The following is a 23,843-nucleotide window of genomic DNA, read 5'->3' on the forward strand; positions in this document are numbered from 1 at the left end:
GGCTGGTAGCGAAGACCAATGAGTGATGCGCCGGTGGTCCATGATACAGCTCTGGACTGAGCAGACTGTTCTGTCTCCTCGGGATGGAAGTTCACGCTGAACAAACTGTGGTGAATTTTGGCCCCAGCGGCCTCCTGCTCGAAGGTTTCCTTAATTCTCTGACCGTGAAAAGATAGAGACCTCCTATAAGGAAGCAGTTCCATTATGCTTACTTACTCCTTTTTAGCTAGTTCATATGCCACAGGTTTGATTTTAGTGAACTTTCATACTGCAAGTGCTGTTATATGAAGCACAGTTGCTAATGTCTTTTTCGAGCCTCTTAAATATGCAAATTAGAGCATGACTAACGCTGGATTTTTGAGGCTGTTAATACAGAGTGTTAAAAGTCTGATAATATGTCAGCCAATAGTCATCGATTCAGGAACATATACATGATTTTGATTTTTCATACATCACTGATAATGACAATATAAGCCGTGGTGATGTACTGCTTGGGCTCTTCTGTGGTTTTATTGCTTTTGCCCATTTAATGTCATCGTACATAAAATGATTATTTAATTAATCTGCAAGTTAATTTCTCAATGGATTAATCATGTGGTCCAGGAAATGTCCCGATTACTCAGAGCTTATGTTTACAAGTTCAAATTGCTTGTTTCTTTCCCGACCAAACCACAAATGTTTTAAAGAAGCTAGAAAAAGATTATGTTTGTTATTTTTGCTTGGAAAAATAGATATTTTTTTTGCTAAGTTTAACACATTTTTTGTCAAAGTTTAAGAGAAATACTGTTATAATTAAATTAGTACAGTTGGTGAAAGGTCGCACCGGTAGGGATTGTGTCTGATTGCAACAGGTACACTCAGAAGCACACTACCAGCCTCAGGACGCTCTGCCACATGCCGCGGCCTGGTTACTCAAACGCTGCCTTTGACTAGTTTACTGTGTTGACGTTCACGCGGCCCCTGTGCACCCAGATAGGGCGACCGATGTCAAAACAGTCTGAAGAGTTACATAATGCTCTGTGTCGTCGCTGGCATCTGTTAGCAGCAGCTGGGCAGGACAAGTGGCAGGTCTAAGCACCGCATTTAATCCCTGAATAACACTTCATTGATTTAATACCTTCTTGAAGCCTCTGAGCTCTGTGCTTGAATTCCACAGCTGGTGTGAGTTGTACGGACACTTTCTGTTGGCTGTTGGCTAAATGGACTCGAGGAAACTCAAAGTTTGAAGAAGGGATTTACTTTATTGATTCTATTTTTTATTTTGTCATGTGTTGACTGAATGCATTTTATTACAAATGTCCCTCTCCACTCAAACACGTTGGATCAATTCATCGTTAAGTTTTGGTCTTTAAATGGGATTTGTTGACAGTGCCTTGCTCAAATGGTGTCCAGGGAGAATAGGGTGGTTATTTTCCTTCATGTTCCCGGCCGCTCTAAGAAAATTATCCGATTTTTTGGGGGTTCCCACTGTTCCAAATACGATAGGATAAGAGGAGCAATGGCTACATGCTCCGTCAGTCTGAAAGGAGGTTTCCATCCTCTGGGTGTCGGAACAGCTGGACACCAGACCTCCCCAGCTGGGGAAACCTGCTGGAAAGACTGACGGCTGACAGCTCACCGTGGCGTGGAGCACTGCTCTCTGGGGGAGAGCATTTCACTCAGAAATGAAATCTCCACAAAATGGAAAGAAAAAAAAAAAAAAAAATAGAGGCAGCCGGCTCTGCCCATTCTGGGAACGCAGGCTGGAGACAAACTAAACAAGCACTAGTTTTGGAGAACGAAGCGTACTTCTGCGTCCTAGTGAAGTTGGTGCGTGGTACAACGCGTTACTGCACGTTGTCTAACACCTCAGCCGCCACCACCTTTTTCCCCTCCTTGTCAGTGTGTTGGAGGGATATTGTGGTATGAAAGTGTGTGCTCATAACACTGCGCCTATTCATGCCGTCTGTTCATTCATCATCAGCATTTAGAGAATACAAGCAGAACTGTTTGGATTCCCAGCACAAGGCCGCTCCAAAATATGAAACGTGAACCTTTCTGTTCAGCGTGAACACGGGCGGAGTAAATATTAGCCCTGATGGCTCGAAGATTTGGAGGCCAAGGCTGTGCTGTTAGCAAAGATGCTTAGACAGAGCTGTGTTTCTGCCAGGATGAAGTCTTTTCTCTTAGAGTGGAGTTTGAGAAAGACAAACTTCTCTCAGAGTTAGAGAAGAAAAACAAACTGATGAAGTTCTGACTCGCTATTTCCTCATCATCACTATTCCACGCTTGAGTATCTCGGTCAAAAAGCAGCGATTGGGCAGAATGAAGGAGCCGGTCAGATCAGATCTGGACAGGTACTCTGCAAAAACTCGGTCTGCAAGTTAGTCAAGTAGCCTCTAACTTTGCCTGCAGTAACGTTTAACACTTTTCTGTAACGATAGAGTCAGTATACCGGAGTGAAACAAATCAAAAGTTGTCTCTTATTTCAAGAATATTCAGGCTTTTTTTTTTTTTTTTGCATTTTGTTGCAGTGAAATGATCTCATCCAACTGGCAGTATCTTTTTTTATTTGTTTGATGAAAGTAAGACCTCAGTCACCACTGGACTCGGTGCCTTGTTAACATGAATATGGTCTGTTGTTCGGTCCCTGGCAGTCTGAGCGGCATTAATGGGGCTTGGCCCTTTCAGCGTTTGTTCACATGGTGTTTTTATGGAGGGAAACGTCTCCAGTGGCGGCCCTTCATTTCTCCACAGGCAAGCAGACCACAGACTTCCTGGAAAAGGCCCGGGGGCCGATTCACTGAGCAAAGCCTGTGAGCCGGGCACAGCGGCCGGACCAGAAGGGCATCAGATGACTTTTGAATTCAGATCACAAACAATCGGGCATTTATAGACGGTAAGATAAGTATCCTATGGAGTGCACGCGTGGTGCTACCATCTTCACTAAGGAGAAGTATCTCATTTTACTTGATAATATCATACTAAAAGGAATTCAGCTTTTTTTTTTACGTTTATGTATTTATTTGCATTTCTCCCTCTTAGCATTAGCATGTACAGTATTCCATGTCTCTACATGTGTTGATTTATTTTCTTACTGCACAGGGTTTGAACAAAACTGACAAATAATATCAGATACAAAATCCAGTGTAAGAGGCTATAATTCAAAAGCAGAGTTTCTGATATAACTTCTAGATAGAAATGTGTGAAATGGTGTTTTTTTTTGTGCATCAAAACTGCTGAGACTTCCTCTTTCTGAAAGTTAAACGTACATTTCAAAATGGCCACGTGGGAATGAAGTGAAAGTCTGTTGCCTTTGGCCCTGCAGCCATCGGCAGTAAATCCACAGTCATTACTTTGCTTTTCCCTTCATCCTTCTTTGTCACATCGACAGTTCGCACACAATATTTTGTGAGATGTGAGAAAAGCAAAACACAACTCAATCACTATTGCAGAAGGTTGTTTTGTGTGTTTAAACGTGAGCGTGTCCAGGAGTATTGAGATGAATTATGATCGTCTTTCATTGTTTTGAAAAAGCGATGTGTTTTCAGGAACAGTAGTTTGAAGCAGACTAAACACACACGCTGGCCTGCTGTACACACACACACACACACACGCACACACACACGACTATAAGTCATTTGAAGTGGTGTGGGCACTACTGGCATGCATGCCTCTCATTTAACTAGCAGCAGAAATAAACACGCTGTAATTATTAAAGGTGGAATGGGATTGGGGGAATACATCCACAGATATGTATCAAGAGCGACACAGGGAGAAAATCATGATCTCACCAATGAATGAAGCCTCTGTGTATTTAGAAAAAAATATTCATTCCCATCCCAGTTTGGGGTTAAACACAAAGCCTCGGCTGACTTTAACATTCAGAGCTTTGTAGTTTTAGTTTATTGTAGTGACTTAACAGGTGCAGTTATTCAAAATGATAAACTGCTATAAACTATAAACACAGAGAGCAGAAACGCATCACAAATCAAATCCTAGTAGGATTTTTGTGAGGCTGAAAATGAACTTCAGGTGAAGTCAGGTAAAGTAAATAGATTAAAAACCAGGAGTGAACTCAGACTTCCATACAGTTGCCTTTCAGGATCCTTAGATGCAGTTTCAGGCTGCAGAGGTCAAGAGTTGTTTCCTCCAAATATGAAAGCTTGAACGCAGCCTTCCCCCTGCTGGACGGATTACACTGCTAAACTTAACCCCGTAAAGGCCTGAAAAGTACAGCGAAGGAGGAAAAAAAACATCATGAACAAAAAATAAAGAAATTCTGATTTAAATTCTAAACCACATTCAAGCATGCGTGCATAGATAAAATCACTTACTCATCATCTGCCTGTAGGACGCCTGCATTGAAAGACATTTATAGTGTTTAACAAGTCGTTTCTCTGCAAATGTATTTCTTGTCGACAGATACATTTTTTTTGTGTTTGAAAATCCTTCAACCGTACTTTAAAAATCCAGATCCTGATTCTCTGTGTCAGTGATTTACATTAAATCGTCATCGACTTATCTCATTCAGCATGATGTACAAAGGCAAAATAAGATATTACACACAATGAGCTACAAACACAGAAGTGGAAGTGACAGAGCCTCACTTGATTCAAGTATATTTTAGACACTTCATTGTAACTTTATAACCATAAATTGGATAATTATCTTGTGGCTGGCTGATGAAGTACTGCTTTGCCTTGCTCTTGAAGAACTCATTAATGATGAAGAGGAAATGCTGTGCCTTAGAGAAGATGTGAGACTCTTTCATGGGCTTTTTTGAAAACGTGAAGAAACTTGTACAGGCATTTTTTGTCTTGAATTGTGTGTATTAATACCATCTATTGTCTTTATTCCTACCTGGTTATCATTTTTGAATGCCCTAACAGAAGCTAAAAAAGAAATAAGCACACGAGAGCAGCGAAAGGACCTTTTCTTCAAACGGGCGACTTGAATGAAACACGTTAAAAGAAGTTAAACCTGTCGGTGGAATATGGCACCAGTGTGGCCCTCTGTTAGTGCAGAAGTCACATTAACACATTCATGTGATGACTTTATTGAAGCCATATTATACAAAGCTGTTGCAATTCACTTTGAGACAAAGCAATTAAAAAACAAAAAAAAGAATCAACATTCTGTGATGAATCCTCAGTCCTTATGTATTGAAGCTCTTACACGTTACAGGTAGAATGCAGTACATGTATACTGGTTTACAGACAGGCAATACAAAATAGGCTAACATTACCAAAAGGATACAAAGAACAGCATATACAAAAGCTTACATAATGATTCAAGTACCACTAACTTTATACTTCAGTTCTCTGGAGAATTCTAAATCGTCTGTACAAAATGTACAACAATTGTATCCCACGCTGTATTTGCCAAAGGTTTCCCCTGCGCTGCATATTATATGTTACTATATATATACTGTTAATGTCAAAGAGAAGATTTTACCGTTTCTTTTGAAAGACGAGAAAATTGCATCATTAATTTCTGGACGTTTCAGTGCAGTCGTCTGATGTTGTGACAACTAAATCAAACACTCGACACATGAAATGTCAGTGACTCTCGTACTCAGCTCATGCCTCTTTACACAATTACCACATAGTGGAATAATTCCACACATATCTGGACTTGTGTGGTATTTCTGTAAAAACTACAGATCCACAATTTCTCAAATGAATTTCCAGGGACGCTTACTTAAAAGTTCTATGTGTCTAATTGGTACACTTCCAATTAATTAATTTAAATGACTTGCCTGTATTGCAGAGTATTTTAAAGCACACAGCAGGTCAGCTGAACATGCAAAAAAAGTGAATGTCGTTAACTTGTGCTTGAGAGAAGGGACGATAGATGTGAATCAGCTCTATTTGCCTTCTTGCTGTTGATTGAACGGGGAGAGGACACCAACTCAACTTCTCGTTCAATCTCAGCAGAATTGGAGAAACGAACGGTTTAATTTGGCGTTGAGGTCTGCGAGAGTAGAGGTGGATCTGTAGGTGTGGCAGGTCGGCACATCCAGGGTCACGTTAGTTACTTACCAGCTCGCCCCTTGAGCATGTTGAGCAGGAGTGAACTCGAGGCCTTTAGTCCAATCTAAATGTAGACAGCACCCCCACGTCATTCATTAACATATTGCTGCGTTTTGACTGTTTTGGGGGAGGGTGTTTTGTATACGTCCATATTATTGTGGAGTTCTTTAACTCTAAATCTAAACTTTTTAATATCAGCATGAGATTGCCTCACGGGACACGGACTGCAGGTACTGACATGGACAATTTAAATCGTTCAGAGAAAAGTGCAGAAGAAAAAAAAACGGCATTTAAAAAAAAAATCATTAACATCAATAACATGTTTACTTTCATTAAAATGTCAAAGTTGTATCATCAAAACGGGTAAACATCAGTGGCGATTTAAGATAAAGGGATTTGTGCATATTGTCGAGTTTACTAAAGCAAAACTTCAATATACAAAAGATGCCGATGACCAGAAAGAGAATCAAATTGAAAACTTTTTTTAAATGAACTATTTAACAGTCTGTCATGCATGATAAAAGGAGAAAAACAAATTGTCTTTTGAATTTCTTGTGTGACACAAACGATTGAAATGAGCCTTGATGGCAGCTCTACATTCAGATCGAGTAAAATCATGAATTCGATTTTTTTAGGACTTTGCAAAGCCTTTCAAACACTGTAACACTCACTTATTGTAATAATAGGTCAGTTAAAAAAAAAGAAGGAAAGTGAGGTTTGTTGTTCACAGAAGTTCCCCTTAACTTGGGTGAAGTGCCTTTAACAAGGGCTGCAAGAAAACTATTTGATGAAGAAGGCGCTTTGGTCACGTTATGGTGACATGAGTCCAGCTACGGCAGCACTAACCAGCGTTAATGCTCAGTGATGGTGGAGGGAAAGTGGACAACGTCTTTCCAGACATCTTCCTGTCTCTCTTGGGTTGAGCAGACATGTGTATCTGAGAGCTATTGGACGGTGTTTCTGTTGTGTCAGGGTCGCTGCGGATCATACTGCTGGTAGCGGTTCAGCTTGTCCGGGTCATTGGAGGCCATGTGGGTGAAATCCTGGAAGATGTCCTGGTAGGTTTCATCTCCTGCAAGAGAAACAAGGACACGAGATATCAGCAACTACTAAAGGCAAAACGATAAAAGTCAGACAGAGCAATGGGTCCACTTGTTACACACATCTTTTCTCAATTTCCTCTAAGCCTGTAGATTCTTTTTTCTAATTACACAATATCACTTCAAAGTGAATCGTTCACCCTGGCAAAGGAGATTTACACAAGTGCTTTCTAAACAGAAGACAATATATCGTTCAATATCACGTACAAGTAGGATTTTGGTCCTAAAAATGTAACTTTAGTCAGAAAACTCTGAAATGTAAAACAAGGAAGTAGTTCCATTGATCAGGTAGAGCTGCACTTTGTGGCCCCGTGTTGAAGAAAAGGTAAGATGCTGATGTAACAACAATCCCTTCAGCACCACATCAAACTCCTCTTCCTCTCCTCACCTCACCTGCCGCAAATAAGTCCAATAAAATATCCCTCATGTCATTAAGACTAAACTGTGTTGCAGCTGAGACGCAAACCACATCATGCAGGTGACATATCAGTGATTTTCAGAGAGGACCGTTTGTATGTTCTCTCTCTCTCTCTCTCTCTCTCTCTCTCTCTCTCTCGTTTTCTCTCCAGGTGTCAACAACGTGATTGGATTCCACCTCTGCAGGCCAGCCAGTCGTGCTGCTCCTTTAGTTTCCACAGACTTCATGCCGGCCAATCAGCGGAGTGAGGCCCAGAATAAAAGGAAAAGGCCTGAAGAGTTCCCTCTCTTCGTTTTTTGTTCTCTGCCTGCTTGAACTGTGACACTGTTGTTGATAACTTGTTCAGGTTCGTGGTGGGAGGTTGAGGACAGTAGGTGAGTAGCTACCCTTTACATTTTACACACACGTAGTTCCCTTTTGTCTAGATACCTGAGGATTATTGGCTGTATTTGATTTGGTAAAGATATCTTTAGATAAGCAAGTAAAGACATTCTTTGTTTTCAGAGGGAGGAGTTAGCCAGGCCCAGTTTTGTTGCATTGATTTCTATTTATTTGGCAAAACCACTTTGTCTCATCCTCTCCCATATTGTTTGAGAACCTTTGTTTGCACGTAAGCGAGTTTAAATCAAATCACCTTAATTGTTCCTTCTACTCTTGACTGTTTCGTATTCTTTGGTTGTCGTTTTATCGCTATTCCCTAGACTCAAAGGGGGAAGTAACAGGGACAGTATCATCAGAGCAAGAAGGAAAAAGGAAAAGTCGGCCATACCTGTGAAGCGTGTCGGCGCGGCTCGAAATATGAAACGCAGATGCAGAAAAGATGGGAAAGAACAGGAGAGGCAAATGCTTGAGGGAAAACAGCAGGTGAGCTTTTTCAATCAGGAACTGGAGATCGACTCAGGAAGAAAAGACAAGCTCACAGAGAATCGTTTTTCTTAACAACTGTATTGTGTTTAAAGTGCAGGAGTTTATGTACAAAAATACAGTTGTGTAAAATATGAGAACAGAAGAAAGGCACAAAACTCTGGGGAGGAGAGTGAGGAGAAAAAACAGAAGAAGAAGCAAAACACAGAAGCGAGAGTGAATTTACAGAGAGAGACAAGTGGGAGAAATAAAGACGAGTGTGTTGTAGGAGAGAGAGAGCAGCGGTTCTCAATCCGTTTAGGTTTCAAGTGTACATTTTCCCTTTTCAGGATTTTAAACAATTTCTACAAGACCGATATTGATCATAGGAAAAATATATTTAAAATAATTGTCATTACGTCTTAAAAAGATATACACTTCCCCTGGGAGTTTCCTCATTGAACGGTGAAATGCTCAACAACAACAATCACAGGCTGAGAACCACCACTCTGCACTTCTTCCACACACTCAATCAGGTAGAAACACTCGAGTTGAGGGAACTGTAGTTCTAATGAAAGGGTGGGTTGATGAGGTCACGTCTCCTTCTCATTACTCCTGAACATCCTTCATCAATCTAATCATTCGTCCACGGAGTGGAGGCGCTGATGGAAAAGCACTCGAGCATCAAAGAGGACGACAACAAGACAAAGCGAAACAACGTGAGCATCACTCAGTGACTGGAAGCCCGTACTTCAGACTCGACCTCCGTCTCTTCCCTCTCGCGGTTATTGCCAGCGGCTCTGCTGTTGACCTTTTTAAAGCAACGACATCCAGCAATAGTCTCTGTAATTGCATATTGCACAAGCTAAAAAATTAAAATACTTAAGAAAAAAGAAGAATTCATTCAGGTCTAAAGCAAAAACAATGACCACGGAGTATATTCCACTTTGAAGAAAGAAAGAAGAAATGCAGCATTCAGGCTACTAACAGTCTGGCTACCTAAAGCAGCACATCTAGCCCTCAATAGAAGAGGCTTCACTCTTCTCGGCCACATGGACAACGTGTCAGGAGTCCCTTTACCCTACGAGCTCTCTAGAAACCCCTCAGCGTCGACTCACACAAGTACTTCATTTACCTGTGAACACATTTAACAACACCATCAATCAGCACTCTCTATTCCAACGACTGACTGCATCCTCACACTAGTCAGCCACTCAAAGCGTCAAAGTGTTCTGTCAGCACCAGGGGGCGCTGCTCTACCAACGTGAATGAACAGAAAGGACCATTTCATTAGAGTTTTGGTGCACTTTGGGGGATGAGGTGGGATGAAACCGGGGTACATTTCAATCCTGATTTTCACTACCGTGTCTGTTCATCCTCTTCTTTGTAAAGCTCCCTCATGATTAGGATAAATATAAGCTAGGACCAGCAGGTGATATATATATATATATATATATATATATATATATATAGATATATATACACACATGGTTACATTTGGACATTTCTCTAACACGACGATGAACCATCCTCAGACGGTTTGTCTACATTTGAGTAAAAACCCACTAACATTCAATACAATCAATGCAATGGCACTAAAGGGCCTTCGTCGTCTTACAATTCTGGATTTCCTGTGATTACGTTCCATGAGCAAGCACACAACCGACTAAGAACCAAGACACAATACTGTCATAACGAGAAGTAAATAGCGTTCGATGAGAAAAGAAAAGTAAGGACGTGAACACAGAGCAGTGCAGAGTCAATCTCAACTCTGCTTATTCTGTACGTATGCACATCATTTACAACATGTACAGCAAGTATACTTATCATATGGTTCCTCGAATAATGTTTATAAAAAGCAAACTGTTCTAAAATAGACTTTTTTTCTTTTTCTGACCAGGCATGTCAAACAGTTCAAATAAAGTAAACAGGCCTCGAAGATGGTTAAGACTTAAAGTGGGAACCGTACAATCGCAGGACAAGGTACAGTAGTTGCATAACCATTAATTAGGAATGTGCATAAATTACTTCTGACAGGTCATTTTAAAATGAAACTTAGTTATTTATAGACACACACACACACACACTACGCCGCTCCAGACTGGTCAGATGATTCAAAACAATGTCATTCAAAAGTCATGATTATTGCCGAATGGTGAAAAGTGCCGTCACTTTGAGGTCACTGGAGACTCCTGGCAGTTACCGGTTAGCTTTCTCTTTTTTTGCAAAGAGACACAACACTAATTTGAAAAACGGTCAAAAAAATATATATCATTAGCTGCTATAAATCACTGAATACCTCTTAAATAGCGGGAAACCGCAAAGGCTATAATTTAAACTTAAAGGGAGGAAGTACAGACTATCTAGTGAAAAGTGACACTGTTTCTTTAAATTTTGAGCTATCAATAAGAAAAGCCCAGAGTCGATGGCTTTAACCCTGTCACATGAATACAGCATAGCACCCGGCGTTGTACCACACCAAGGTGCAGCGGGCACCTGGCAGGAGCTGAGACGTTAACGTGATGCGCTCACAGTACAGCAGCGACACAGGAGCACAACGGACCGAGTCTCTCTAATCAGTGGATCAAATTTCCTTCCGCCCTGGGGTCTCTTAATAAAACAAAAGCTACCCTCCAATTTGTAATCAGAAATTATTGACTGGGTTTTAATTTGCCGTTTCCAGACCCCAACTGTGAAACCTGGGCTTTACACGTCCTCTGATGAGCCTGGTTTTACAGCACGCTGCCCCCCTGTGTCTCAACGAGAGCGGACAGTCATTAAGTTTCATCCAGCTGCAGGCTAATAAACTCCTGCATGCACTTCCTGTACTGCATCTCGGTGGGGCTGTTGGTGTTATATTGACCTGACTGGCTGTAGGGCCCCTCCGCCTCTCGCATCTCTTCGTTCATCTTGGCCAACCGCAGCCTGGGGTGCAGGTTAAGAAACAGGAAGTGACAGATTAGTCATAGGTAAGAGATACGATCAATAATCGGACTCTTAATATGTCTCACTATTGTCGGGGCTCTTTTAGAAACTACAGGCCACTGTGTTACGTCTAGAGGTAAGAGATCTGTAAACTGATTACGTAGTGACACCTTGTGGAGGAAGTTGTTACTCCTTGATTAATGCAGGCGGTTCAGCTGGGTTAGGTTTGGATAGACGCTTGTAGTTACAGTAAATGATCTAAAGGTTAGAAAAAAATACAAAAAATAATGATGAGAAGAATAAACACTCACAGTGTGACGATGTCTGCGTTGGCTGCATCCACTGCTATTATCAGGGGGGTCTTCTCATCGATGTCTGCGGCATTTTGATTCGCTCCTCTTTTTAGGAATAAACACACTTGCCTAAAACAGAGAGAGAGAGAGAAAGGTTTAGCATTGTTTTGAGTTCACACATAATCCTCTTTAAAATGTAAGAGTAAAAGCTTGGCCACGTAATGAGATGTGTAAGACAAACCCTGTGTGCCCCAGCATGGTGGCGTGGTGGAGGGGTCCTCGGCCCTGAGCGTCATGCTGGTTCACGTTAGCGGCATTTTGGAGCAGAAACTCACAGCAGACCAGCGAACCCTGAAAAGGAATCGTTAAACAATCATTAGTAAGTGCTATTATTATCTATTAAGATCGGCTGTTCCGTTCCACTGGGAATGACTTGGCTGCTCACCCCCTGCACCGCCATGATAAGCGGCGTCCTCTTCTCGTCCTCCGTGTTGACCCAGTTGACCTCGGCTCCGTGGGCCAGTGCCTCCGCCATGTCCGGCAGGCTGCGGGCACATGCGGCCCAGTAGAGCTGCAGACCCGAGCTGTACTCCTTAGGCTCGTAGAAAACCACCTCCTTACACGGCGACGGAGGAGGCAGCGTGGCAGGCATTGGCATGGGGGGAGACTCAGCGGCGTCTGAAACGTGGGAAGAAAAAAAAGAGATGTGAGATATTTCTTCTCGACAAGAAATGCAACACTTTTCAAGCTGTTGGGACAAATTCCAAACTTTTCCAGGCTGGGAAAATCATGATATTCCTTGATAAGGTTTTCCAAACCTGCTCTAAATTACTGGAGAAAAAACTTTCTTACTCTCCTATAACTCAAGAGTTTTTCCTTTTTGTCCTCCAACATAGTGAAACATTACAAAAAGACGAGGATATCTATTGTCTTTTTAACCATTTCTTCATTTTCTTGCAACATACTTATCCCCCTAAAGCTTATTTATTTTACTTAACTAATATATCTCCTGCTTTAGATTCAAATATGCAGTGAGGTCTCTGTAATGACAGAGGTGTGTGAGCGTGTGTGTGTGTCTGACCTGCATCTGTCAGGCTGTTATTGGAGGCAGTGGTGGCCAACATCTCCCTGCTCCCATCAGCGCTGTTCTGGATGCCGCTGTCTGCACTTTTTACTGCAAAACAAAGAGAATGAATCACGACTTGGAGAACAACACAGGTGTCATTCACTGAGTGTATAAAATAAAAGGAACACCTTCCTGCTGATTGTTTTCAGATCATCACACAACCCCTTAATGTAGCCCCTCAGAAACCTTATGATGAACGTTTGTTTTTTGTTTTAACGTTGAACATCTGCTGGCTTTTTGACAGCTGATCATTTTCCTCCAGTATGATCACAAGAAACAGCAGGTGGTCCTAATATTTTGTACAGTAAGTGTATGCACACAAGTCCCCGGCTGAAATCAACAGAAAGAGAACTGGAGGACAGATCCCCACCATCACCTTATGTTGCAGGTCCCTAAATAGCAAAAACATGATGAGACAGATACAAATGCAAATACCACGTGTGAGAGAAACACTTCCCAGCCCCGGGAAAAACTAAATATCTGCAATGCTCTTAAAATGATGGGATGATCCGTTAAGAAGGTCTGGATGAAGGAGTAACAGAGCCGTGGATGAAGGGCTGATAGTCCAAAGACCCAAAGCAGGGAACACAAATGGACAGCGGAGGATGGAGAAGCAAGCCAAACACGAAGCATTTAGTACTTACTGCTCCTGAGCTTGGCAGAGTTGTCAAAGTAGGAGAAGAGTGAGTCAAGCTCGTCAGCACAGAAGAGAGAGTCGCGGCGGGCCTCCTTGCCTCTGGCAACAGCTACGTTAGGGATAATGGGAGTTTGGGAATTGAAAAGCGGAGGGTTTTAAATTGAGTGGCAGGGTGGGGGAGTTAAAGGGTAGGCAGTGAGAGCAGGGGTTAGTCCAGAAGCACAGAACATGAAAGGGGGGGGGGGGGAGAAATATTGAGGAAGAGGAGAGAGAGAGAGAGAGAGAGAGAGAGAGAGAGAGAGAGGAAGGCAGGGTAAAAGCAGAGATAGTTAAGACTACCAGCTTGGTCGACACTGGCGTCTGGAGACGGACTACGAGAAGCAATGGGAGGCAAGGAGGGCCGAGGCAGATGCTGTTCACAGAGAACATAAAGTATGCCGATGGGTGGACACTTCTCCATGTGCTTAAATCACAGAGGATATAGTAAAAAAAAAAAAGGTGGCAAGACAATCACAAATGACACTGACCGTGCCATCTTGAAGAGAAACCAACAGTTCTGTATAACAGAAACATCTAATCTCTGAAACTTGTGTTCATTTAGAGATCAGGTAATCTGGGTTGATTAAAGATTAAATTTAGAATAGGAATTTGAACGAAAATAATTTAGATGATGAGAAATCTATATATAACACTGCTCCTTATCCAAGTAGCAAAAACGATGACCAAAACTACTGATCCAACAAGTTGATTTTTAACCGTTGCAGGTGAATACTGTATTTGGTCCCAGCAGCTTGTTGGACCGAGTGGTCTTACATCCATCCAGCTAAAATTCAGTACACTGTTTTTAGTGGTAATCATTTGTGCTACTGTCAGACAAGAATCAGGTAAAGATCAGTACATTTGAATGAGTTTAGTTGTCAGTTATTTCATTAAGTTCAGCGATGAGTGAAAGGTTGCAGTAAACAGACTCTTGGGGTCGAAAGCTGTGTTCCGTTATGTTCATTCTTCGACTGACCTGACTGACCGGGTCGGAGTTTTGGGGTGGGTGGCGGCGGTCTTGGGGGCAGATGCTCAGAGCTGCTGCTCAGCCTCTTCTCCTGTTTGCTCAGAGAAACCACTTTGTTGCGAAGCTCCTCGTCTGTAGGCCGGCGTACAAACCGCCGGTCCACGTATTTGGCTTTGATGTAGGCCTCTACCTCATGTCTGTCAAGAAGCATCGTTTGTGAATAAGGTGAGAATTTAAAACTTTCTACTACTTCATCTACTCAAACCAAGTTCAATGTGATGCAAAAGCTGAACAACAGCTGTAGATTGCAGATTTAATTCATCACAACGTCAAGTTGTGTCGATATAAAGATGATAATGCCTCGATTCTAATGAATTATCTCGTCAAAAGATATTCTGCAACATGCTCTGCTGTCTACAGCTTCTGTACCTTGGATCTCCCGGGTGGGGTTTTCTGGATCCCAGCTCCTCTCGCCGAGCCTCGTAGATCTGATTGATCACTCCGTTTCCAAGTTCACACATCAACTGTGAAAGGTTCAGTCAAAATAAATTAGAAGCGTTTTGTTATCAGCGCTTGATTGAAAGTAAGACTTTCAGTTTGAACTGGATGTTTGTGTATCTTTGTTCATGTACGTCACCTTTAGAAGTTCTGGCTCCCACGTATCCAGAGTCAAAGACCGAACCTTAGAGAAATGCACTCCCAGACTCCTGCAGGTCAAAGAAGCATTACAAATAAGCACAAAGGCGAAGTTCATTAACCTTTATTTTGCGAAATAGATAATGCTGAAAAGTCTTGACGACTGTTTCAACACACTTGAGTGTAGATTTGTATTTTAGCCGTAAAGTGGAAATTGTGGTCTGCAGGTTTATGGGCTTAACCCAGTATGTTGAGAAGGTTCTCAGATTATAGAATATCATATTTCTGTATAATTTAATTCCTTTAATTTCTGAACCGACTCTGGTTAGAAACTCACAATAAAGATCATTTTTTTAGGATGTAGTGAGAAGGAAAGGCTGAATCCCTGGACAATTATATATTAATTAAATCTGGCACGAATGATATTTTACTCTGGAAACTAAAGTAACAAAAGGTCGTCACAACATCCCAAGCAGGCTGGGTGAGTTTACATTTCACAAATCCCTAAAACACCAACAGTTTGTACAAAGCATTGAACAGAAAAACATGCAATGAATGCTTAGAATAATTTCCGGTTTTCATGGAACCAAAATTAACTCAAAATGAACTGTGATCCTGCAGAGTGGTAGATAAATAAATACAATGTGCTGATATTAGTTTCTTCAGTTTATTAGTTTCCTATTAGTTCCTCCTTCCTGGAAGAAACCCCTTTACTTATCATTTGAGAATTTCAATTTTCCTTTTCTTTTATTGCCATTTTTATGTGTCTAGCTCTTCGCAACCTCAACATTAAAAGACATATTATAAGGATTAATGAATGAAAAAACATTTGACTTTACCTGTGGATACCGGAGCACTGTATACAGAGGGTGATGCCCAGATTGATGCTGGCCCAGCGGGGGTCTGGCTGGCCACAGTCGCAGCAGCAGGTGTTGCCTGGGATGGCCAGGACCTTCTGCAGGGCACTCTCTCCTTTGATCGGCCTCTCCTTCGGCTCCCCACCGGAATCAAGGCTCCCTGTCGACGTGGACGACTTCCTATCAAGCTTCTGACATAAGAGAGACAGGGAGTTACATAGGATGGATGGTAAATATCTACCAACATGGGATAGAATGAAATGAAGCTAAATCAAATGTTCATCCCTGTGGTGTAATTGTGGTATTATAGCAGCCAACACTAACAGTCTAGACAAGGGGAAACTGAATGCATACTAAAGTATGGGAGACTGGTTTTACATACGTGACCACAGGTTCATTCATGTTTCCATACATGATCTATTTATCCATTTATTTAACTAAAGTATACGTGAATCCCCTCGACCATCCACTCATCATCCTGGCAGTGTGTTTGGTTCTTACCTCGCCTTCTTCTCCCTTGTCGCGGAAGGCGGTGGCGATGCTGTTCTGGACGGCTTTGATCCAGGCCTGTCGCAGCTTCTCTGAGTCTGCCTGCAACATACAGCTCCTGTTGGGACAGACAAGCATCACACAACTGCGGTCTGCTAAATGTGTGTGTGTGTGTGTGTGTGTGTGTGTGTGTGTGTGAGTACACTGCTACTCCACTTTCCCACCTTTAGTAACATATTCCACTGCTCATTAGACTAATAGGGACTTAAACTTACTTGGTGGGTGACACCACTTCGAAACAGAAACGACGCTCTATGTCCTCACAGTGTTTGACGGTACATAGCCTCAGGTCTTCCACCACCACTGTAGGGTTGTCCTGTGGGGACAGCACAGCAGCTTTGGTTATAACACAACACAACCACACACACACACACGCAAATAACAACTTTGCATAGATATTTTTCCATACAGTTCCTGATGTGTCAATCAAAGCTACAAGCTGTTTTTGTCCAACTGCTCTTGAAAATGGAGCAAAAATATATAAAATTAATTCTTCAGTGTTACACAACACAAAACAATACATTTTGACATGGACTGCATCATGTCTTCACATACAGCTGTGGTTTATTCTACAGTAAGCGTCTGTGTTGAAGTGGTTACTACAGCGCTTAACACATATTTGATTGTGGTCAGTGTGCAGGGAGTCACTCGACATACCTTAAATTTCTTCTGGTAAACTAGCTGATTGTTCTGGATGGAGAACCAACGCCTGAAAGAAAAAACAGAGTCACATGCAGCTGCTAGTGATACTCCTAAAATAAGACGCTTTGACGTGGTTCTGGTGTGGATGAGAGCGATGGCAATGTCTAGAGAGAGAGCTGATGAGTATCTCAATACAGTAAAACTAAAATGTTGCCGGATTCAGTCAGTGTTCATATTCACTTTGGAATAACATGATGAGAGGAACAGCAATCCCAGCTGGAGCTTTGAATATTTGTTTGGTCGAAAAGTATTATACAACCTTCTGGGTCAACCTTAAAAGAAAGAGGTGACTGCGGTTTGATTGTCAGGAATGGCATGAAAAAACGTATCAAAAGTTATTTGATGACGTATTCAAATTTAAAGCAACTTTAATGTCTCTATTCTAAATTTTGATGAGAGTGCTTGGCCTCCTGAATCCACTATCAGACCACTATAATGACGCTAATCCAGATCATAAAATTGAATTGTAAATGTATTCATAAGGAGACTAAATGAATTGTGTCTTTTGTACCTATTCCACGTCTTAAAGGCATTGCTGGCCCTCTTAAACAGATAACCCTCCATTGCGATGCCGTTCTCTGCATCCACATTGTACTCCAGCTTGGTGTCGTCATTCGAGAAGTCCTGAACAAAAAGAACGAGAGCAAAGACAGAATAAGTAAGCAAACATTAAATGTAAATTTCTCAAATTACCAACATTTAAAATGTGGATATTTCCCTCTGGCCCTAGTGATTACTGCTCGGCAGCTTCTCACACAGAGCTGGATGTTTCACACCAAGAACAGGACAAGATAGAAGCAACACGCGAGCACAGCTGACGGAGAATAGGGGTTAAAAATATATACAACAAAATACTAGAAAATCTTCTAATGTTGAATTTTATACCACTTTACTAAGATCTGTCTTCACAGTATTAAGGCATCCGACTATTTTACTTTCATCCACATCTCCCTGTCTCTGAAGTTGATTTGACAAGTGGCACTAATAATAATTACAGTATATTCATAATAGTTAAAACCGTCAGTTACAATAAGTTAAAGTCATATACTCAGTGGTTTGCCAACTAGACCCACCATGTCCCGTCTTCCAAATACTCTAAACACGCACACGACTTCTTAAATTAAGACTGAGGCTACATCAACAAATCCTGGAAGTGTGAAAACAAAACTGGACAGTGACATTAGAAGAGTTTACTTAGTTAGGTATTCAGACACATAGTTAGTGAGTTAGTTATTGTCTTCCAAGTAAAGTAAAGGTTTCCTACATCCTCTCTCTCACCGAGTTGTCTTGTCATGTCTTGCCTTAACTACCTGAGCTGCTGCCACACTTTCCTAACACCCTCCAAGCTTTCTCAGCTTCAAGTGACATTGAACACCATGATGCATTCATGTGTGTGTGTGTGTGTGTGTGTGTGTGTGTGTGTGTGTGTGTGTGTGTGTGTGTCCTTGTGGAGTCAGGTTACACCGAGTGTCACCATCTCCACAACCAGCCACGACTCTAGGTCCGTTACTGTAGTGAGCTGTGGAATCACCTTCCCTGTTGTTCTTCTAGCAACATTCAGAGTTGTTTTCTGACACAGAGAGAGACTCAGCTTGTCCTCTATTCAACCAACTGTGACGTGGTGCTCTGATAGAAATTATAGCCCTGACGGATTGAAATGAGTGGAGATGACCTCGGTCATTTAGCAGGTGGTAACACTGACTATTATTTCCTCCTAACTTCCTGGTAAACAACCAATGCTAAACATAAAACAAGTGGACAAATATGTGTTAATATTCTACACATTCCTATTCTCAGTGGAGGAAACTATAAAAGGTTGACTGCCTTCGGTCTTATCCTTGATGTTTACAATGTCATTTCTTAAAGTGCTTTATTTTTAATGCTTCTACAAATCAGATTTCTCTTTTAATACAAAGAGTGCTTGATCGGAATTAAGGATGAAGGCCTTGTCCAATGAAGTGCACTCAAACATTTATACTATTCTGTGTGTTTGCTTTAGAAACTTTCAGCCAGTCTTGAGTATAGATCCAACAACAACAAACAAACAAACTGTTTGTGTGTTTGATGTCGTGCATTACTTATAGTCCATGACTGCACATAGTCCCATTGCTTGGATCTGTAAATGTAACCTGAGCTTAAGTTAAACCCCTCTGCCCTATGATACCATGGTGTATCAGATGGATGCGCACACACACACACACACACACACACACACACACACACACACACACACACACACACACACACACACACACACACACACACACACACACACACACACACACACACACACACACACAATTTTCCAGCAGGACATACACTGGGACAACTGAGGTTATTTTGGGTGCACAAGGGGAACAAACTGTGTCTGTATTAAGCTTCTGCACAGAAAGATAATGGAAAGTACCAATACCAGGCATTCAACAAATCACCTTGAATATGAACCAATGAATATGGGCCACACAATTCTCTAAATTGTCCTGATAACTAAAACAAATACAGAACTCAGAACCTCAGTGGTGGAATGAAGGAAACAACCCATAATTTAGCTTTGGTCAGGGAAAACGTGACACCAACACTGGTCACCTTGATGCAGGCGTGCGTTCACTCGGACATGTACACACACACACACACACACACACACGCACAAACACACACACTCGCACAAATATCCAAACAATCATAAAAGAAAATGAAGACCGAGGTCAAAGAATGGAACATATATTGTGCAACACTCTTGCTGTCATGTGAAAACCTTTCTGGTTCTCTTGTTTCAACCACAGCTTGAGAAATGACTGTAACCTCGTGGGCCTGGGACACCCTAAACATTTAGCTGTCAAACTAGAAGTAAGGCCGTGGTTCTTAGTTCCTGAAACAGTTTAGAGATAGAAGGTTTTCGCCTGTCAACGGAGATGTGTGACAATGGACTGACAAGCAACAAGCCACTCACTGACATCAAACCAGCAACCATGAGTTCACTGCAGCACACAACAGCACCGCCAATGAGGCATCAAAACAAACATGCTGCATAATCACAGCACATCAACACCAATGCATGTGTGGCACTCTGAAATGAGGAGAAAGACGAAACATGTACACAAACACTGCGATGTGCCGAAGAGGAGGTGAAAGACAGGGGGGGGGGGGGTACGGTTACAAAGCGGAAATCAGATGGAAATCGATGCGGTGACTCTACGTACGGAGGTCGACCTCCAAGCGCGAAAGTTGCGGCAGTCTGACTCGAGCTCAGTCACGTCCTAAAATGTCACACACAGCAAGAGAACGGCACACAGAGAAAATAAATATGTATTTTTACCACAGGAATATTAGAAATCATGGATTTGTCAAAAATAAAAATGGCGTAGACACAAGAGACACACATACAAACATTGACTATTACTATAAATAGCCATGAGCACAGAGACGCATGCATGGACACACACAGACACTCTAACTCAACTTCCTTTCTTTAGGTGCACTCACCAGATACCAAACGTAGTGAAAACGGCTGAAAATCTTCATTTTCTGCCGGTTTTTGTGTTTCCCCGTTAGGCCGGTGAATCTTCGCTATCTCAAAGTCTCTCTGTGTAGCATCTCAATGGCAGTGTGTCACTCTATGCAGCGTGGCCTGTCCCTTCAACAAACCCTCACCACCTCCTCTCGTATGACAGTGCATGTCCATCAAAACTTTCGTCACTGACTCTGCTGCTGCTCCTCCTCTTCCTCTTCCTGAGGCCTAAGCGAAGGTCACCTGCGCCTGTGTGTGTGTCTGTGTGTGTGTGCGTGTGTGTGTGTGTGTGATGCTAGTGTGACTGTTGGGTTAGAATAATTAAGTGGACCGTGCAGTGGAGCTTAGACATCAAACATTTATACCGACTTCAATTTAACAGACGTGCGCTGAGCTTTTCTCCTCACTCTCTCATCTCCCTCGTGTGTGTGTGTGTGTGTGTGTGTGTGTGTGTGTGTGTGTGTGTGTTAATAAATGAGCTACTCCTGAAACAATGTTGAATGTCTGAGCTTTTGAAATGGCATTTAGTGTGTTTGACAGTTAACAGACTCCGGTAGATTCTTGCAGAAAAATAAATCAGATTATTGTCGCTTCAAACTCAATGACACTTTCTTTATGTCTCTATCTTTATGAGACAAGACCGAAAAATCTCTCTCTCTCTCTATTCATTAGCCCCATTGTGACGCTGTGACGCCCTGTGGTGGTCATAGTGCTGCTGCTGCTGCTGCTGCTGCACAGAGGCAGATAGGAAGCATACAAACACACCACCGGGTCGCCCTTCAGCTCTCGTGCGGATGAAAGGTTTCATCAATACAACGCTAATGGGAAAGGTTTGTGTGCAAGCACAAATCAAGTGGACAGAGTGTAAATATAACTGTCGTAAAGGAGGCAATTAGTAAAGGTTGTAGTGCCGAATGACACACAACACGTAATGACACGATAAAATAACAGGGGGCTTATATGGTCATTCATCAATACCAATAACCAATTACTTTAGAAGACTTCTGGCTTTCAAAACTCACTTTCTGGCTCATAATCAGGTACAAAAGAAACATTCTCTGTCCAGTGGCGTTTCACAACACTGCCAGTTTGCCCAACCTTCACACATTATTCAACCAATAAGTGATGAGGACGAAACAACGAGTCAACGGTCTGCATCATTAACGCAACTACAAAGACAAGAGGAGGAGTCAGAGACATCCATAGAAGTCAGTTTACTTTATGTACAAATGACCCTGGTCACAAATACAGGCCATTAGATCAGATCAAACTAATTATAATGTATTTAATCAGCATTGTACGTTCTATTGCAAGGTGGTGAAGTAGCTTGATGGGTTGAAGAACCATAGATTCAGTCCCTGTCACAGCAAGTACATGTCGAAATACACAAATGCAACATGCTGAAGTGCCTTTGAAACTATGCTAAACCCCAACCTGGTCACTCACATAACGTCAGCCCTGTATTATAATAAGTAACGTTTGTGACCGGCAACATTGGGGAAATACACATGTTATGGATATTTCCACTGTAAAGTGTTCCCAAATCATCTTAACACCAAATGTAGCTTTTGCTCATTTTCAAGGTAAATATTTGCAAGTTCAATGCATTTCTTTTCTAATTGTGAAATACCCATACTGCGTACTATTAGCATGCTTCACTTCATTCAACTGGAAACCTTTGAGAGATTACTGAAAAGACATACAAATACATTTAGCTTAACATATGTAAATAACTGAACCAAGCAGTATGATGCACTGTGGCTAGTCTTGTGTGATAAGGCACAACTGAGGTCAGCTTTTACACTAACTGCAAAAGGCACAGGGACACGCGTGATGACATAAATATATTAATTAGCATCATATCATGCATAATGCCAGTTGAACTCTTGATGAACCGGCTCCATGTACAGCATCTATCCAACCATGCAGACATGACACAGAAATGACAGTGAAGGGGGGAAAAAAAAGGAAGAGTAACACAGCTTACCTGCAGAGCAGCCTGAAGGGAGTAGAAAAAGAAGAGATGGGGGGGGAAAGGAGCAGAAGTAGAAGAGAAGAAGAGACAGTTGGTTAGGTCTGTCTGTGTATGAGCAGCCAGACGAGAGAGAGAGAGAGAGAGAGCGAGAGAGAGAGAGAGAGAGAGAGAGCGAGAGAGAGTGGTGGGAGGGAGACAACGTATAAATAGCATCTAGATAAATTGAGGGAGGGGAGGTGGAGGATAGGTGCTCAAGGACAGGCGGAAGTTGGCATGCGTACCATCACTGACTGAGCAAGAGGGAGGAGAGAGAGAGAGAGAGGGAGAGAGGAAAACAGATGGAGAAGGCATTCCAAAAAAATGTGAAAGGAGGGAACAACAGAGCTGGTGGAAAAAAAGAAGAGAGATCTCAGAAGATGTTCCCGCTTGCACAGAGTTGGAGACTGAAATGAACGTCACCGATAGGCAGAGAAATGAACAGAAGCCAAGCAGATGACAGCTTGGTTAAAAGCTGGCAGATGTTGTCTGGAGTCAACGATGCTGTGTGATGTACAATTAAAGCTAAGGGCAATTTACCACCACATACTGTAACATAATACCTCATGTCCTGCTTTATTATTATTTGATTTACTCGGTTGAGGGTTCATAGAGCTAAAAAAAACCTAAAAACAACAGCCTCCAAAATTAACAGAAGACATTAATCCTTTGTTACTTCTAAGTATTACATTTCTGTTATTGCCTCTTTACATTTCAGTTTTTTGTCAAAACATCTGGTGCACCTTCTGGTATGTAATATATCAACAAGTGTGAGTCAGAGGGGATTTTAGGGTTGGCGTGGGCGCTGACCAGAGACGGGAGGGTGCTGAAACTCAACCTTGTTTGTTTGGAAATGGGTTTCCGTCAGCCGTCAATAATGCATGGGTGTGTGGCTGAGATCATCCTGAGGGATCACCTTACACCTGAGGGCGGAGTCCTACCTCCATTCACTCAACAGACAAATGTACAGTGAATGGCTGAAATTGATAACATTATGTGAATGCCCCTTCGGGCAAATTATTTCATATGCAATGTTTGTTTTTTTCCAATTGCAAATAATTGATTTGTCCTTAGCCTTTGTATTGCCTTGCAATGAAAGACTTAAGTGTACTATGAGGTTGTGATATTTTAGACTCTGGCAGCATCGTGAAGGTGAGCAGTTATAGCAGTGAGGGAGGCCGTGGGGTAGAAGGTAAGCCCTGCAGGATCCCAGAAGAG

General features: G+C 42.0%; 1 protein-coding gene across 2 annotated transcripts in view; it reads right to left on the reverse strand.

Moving 5' to 3' along the window:
- Positions 1 to 5,031: 5,031 nt before the first annotated feature.
- Positions 5,032 to 23,843, reverse strand: part of LOC306694647 (arf-GAP with coiled-coil, ANK repeat and PH domain-containing protein 2-like) — a 42,885-nt gene continuing 24,073 nt past the window's right edge. Inside the window, exons 10-24 of one of the 2 annotated variants that reach the window (XM_079157574.1) lie at positions 17,618 to 17,730; positions 17,062 to 17,113; positions 16,620 to 16,720; positions 16,357 to 16,462; positions 15,838 to 16,046; positions 15,000 to 15,069; positions 14,792 to 14,886; positions 14,372 to 14,559; positions 13,364 to 13,465; positions 12,675 to 12,767; positions 12,039 to 12,271; positions 11,835 to 11,944; positions 11,612 to 11,722; positions 11,239 to 11,300; positions 5,032 to 7,086 (exon numbers count right to left, since the gene is read on the reverse strand). In XM_079157574.1, coding sequence (XP_079013700.1) covers positions 6,983 to 7,086; positions 11,239 to 11,300; positions 11,612 to 11,722; positions 11,835 to 11,944; positions 12,039 to 12,271; positions 12,675 to 12,767; positions 13,364 to 13,465; positions 14,372 to 14,559; positions 14,792 to 14,886; positions 15,000 to 15,069; positions 15,838 to 16,046; positions 16,357 to 16,462; positions 16,620 to 16,720; positions 17,062 to 17,113; positions 17,618 to 17,730 — 1,749 coding nt within the window. In that variant the 3' untranslated portion in view covers positions 5,032 to 6,982. The remainder of the gene's footprint in view (positions 7,087 to 11,238; positions 11,301 to 11,611; positions 11,723 to 11,834; positions 11,945 to 12,038; positions 12,272 to 12,674; positions 12,768 to 13,363; positions 13,466 to 14,371; positions 14,560 to 14,791; positions 14,887 to 14,999; positions 15,070 to 15,837; positions 16,047 to 16,356; positions 16,463 to 16,619; positions 16,721 to 17,061; positions 17,114 to 17,617; positions 17,731 to 23,843) is intronic. The other variant, XM_079157575.1, reaches the window with a different exon arrangement.

This window comes from Pholis gunnellus (genome assembly GCF_910591455.1).
Source record: "Pholis gunnellus genome assembly, chromosome: 4".
NCBI classification, from domain to species: domain Eukaryota; kingdom Metazoa; phylum Chordata; class Actinopteri; order Perciformes; family Pholidae; genus Pholis; species Pholis gunnellus.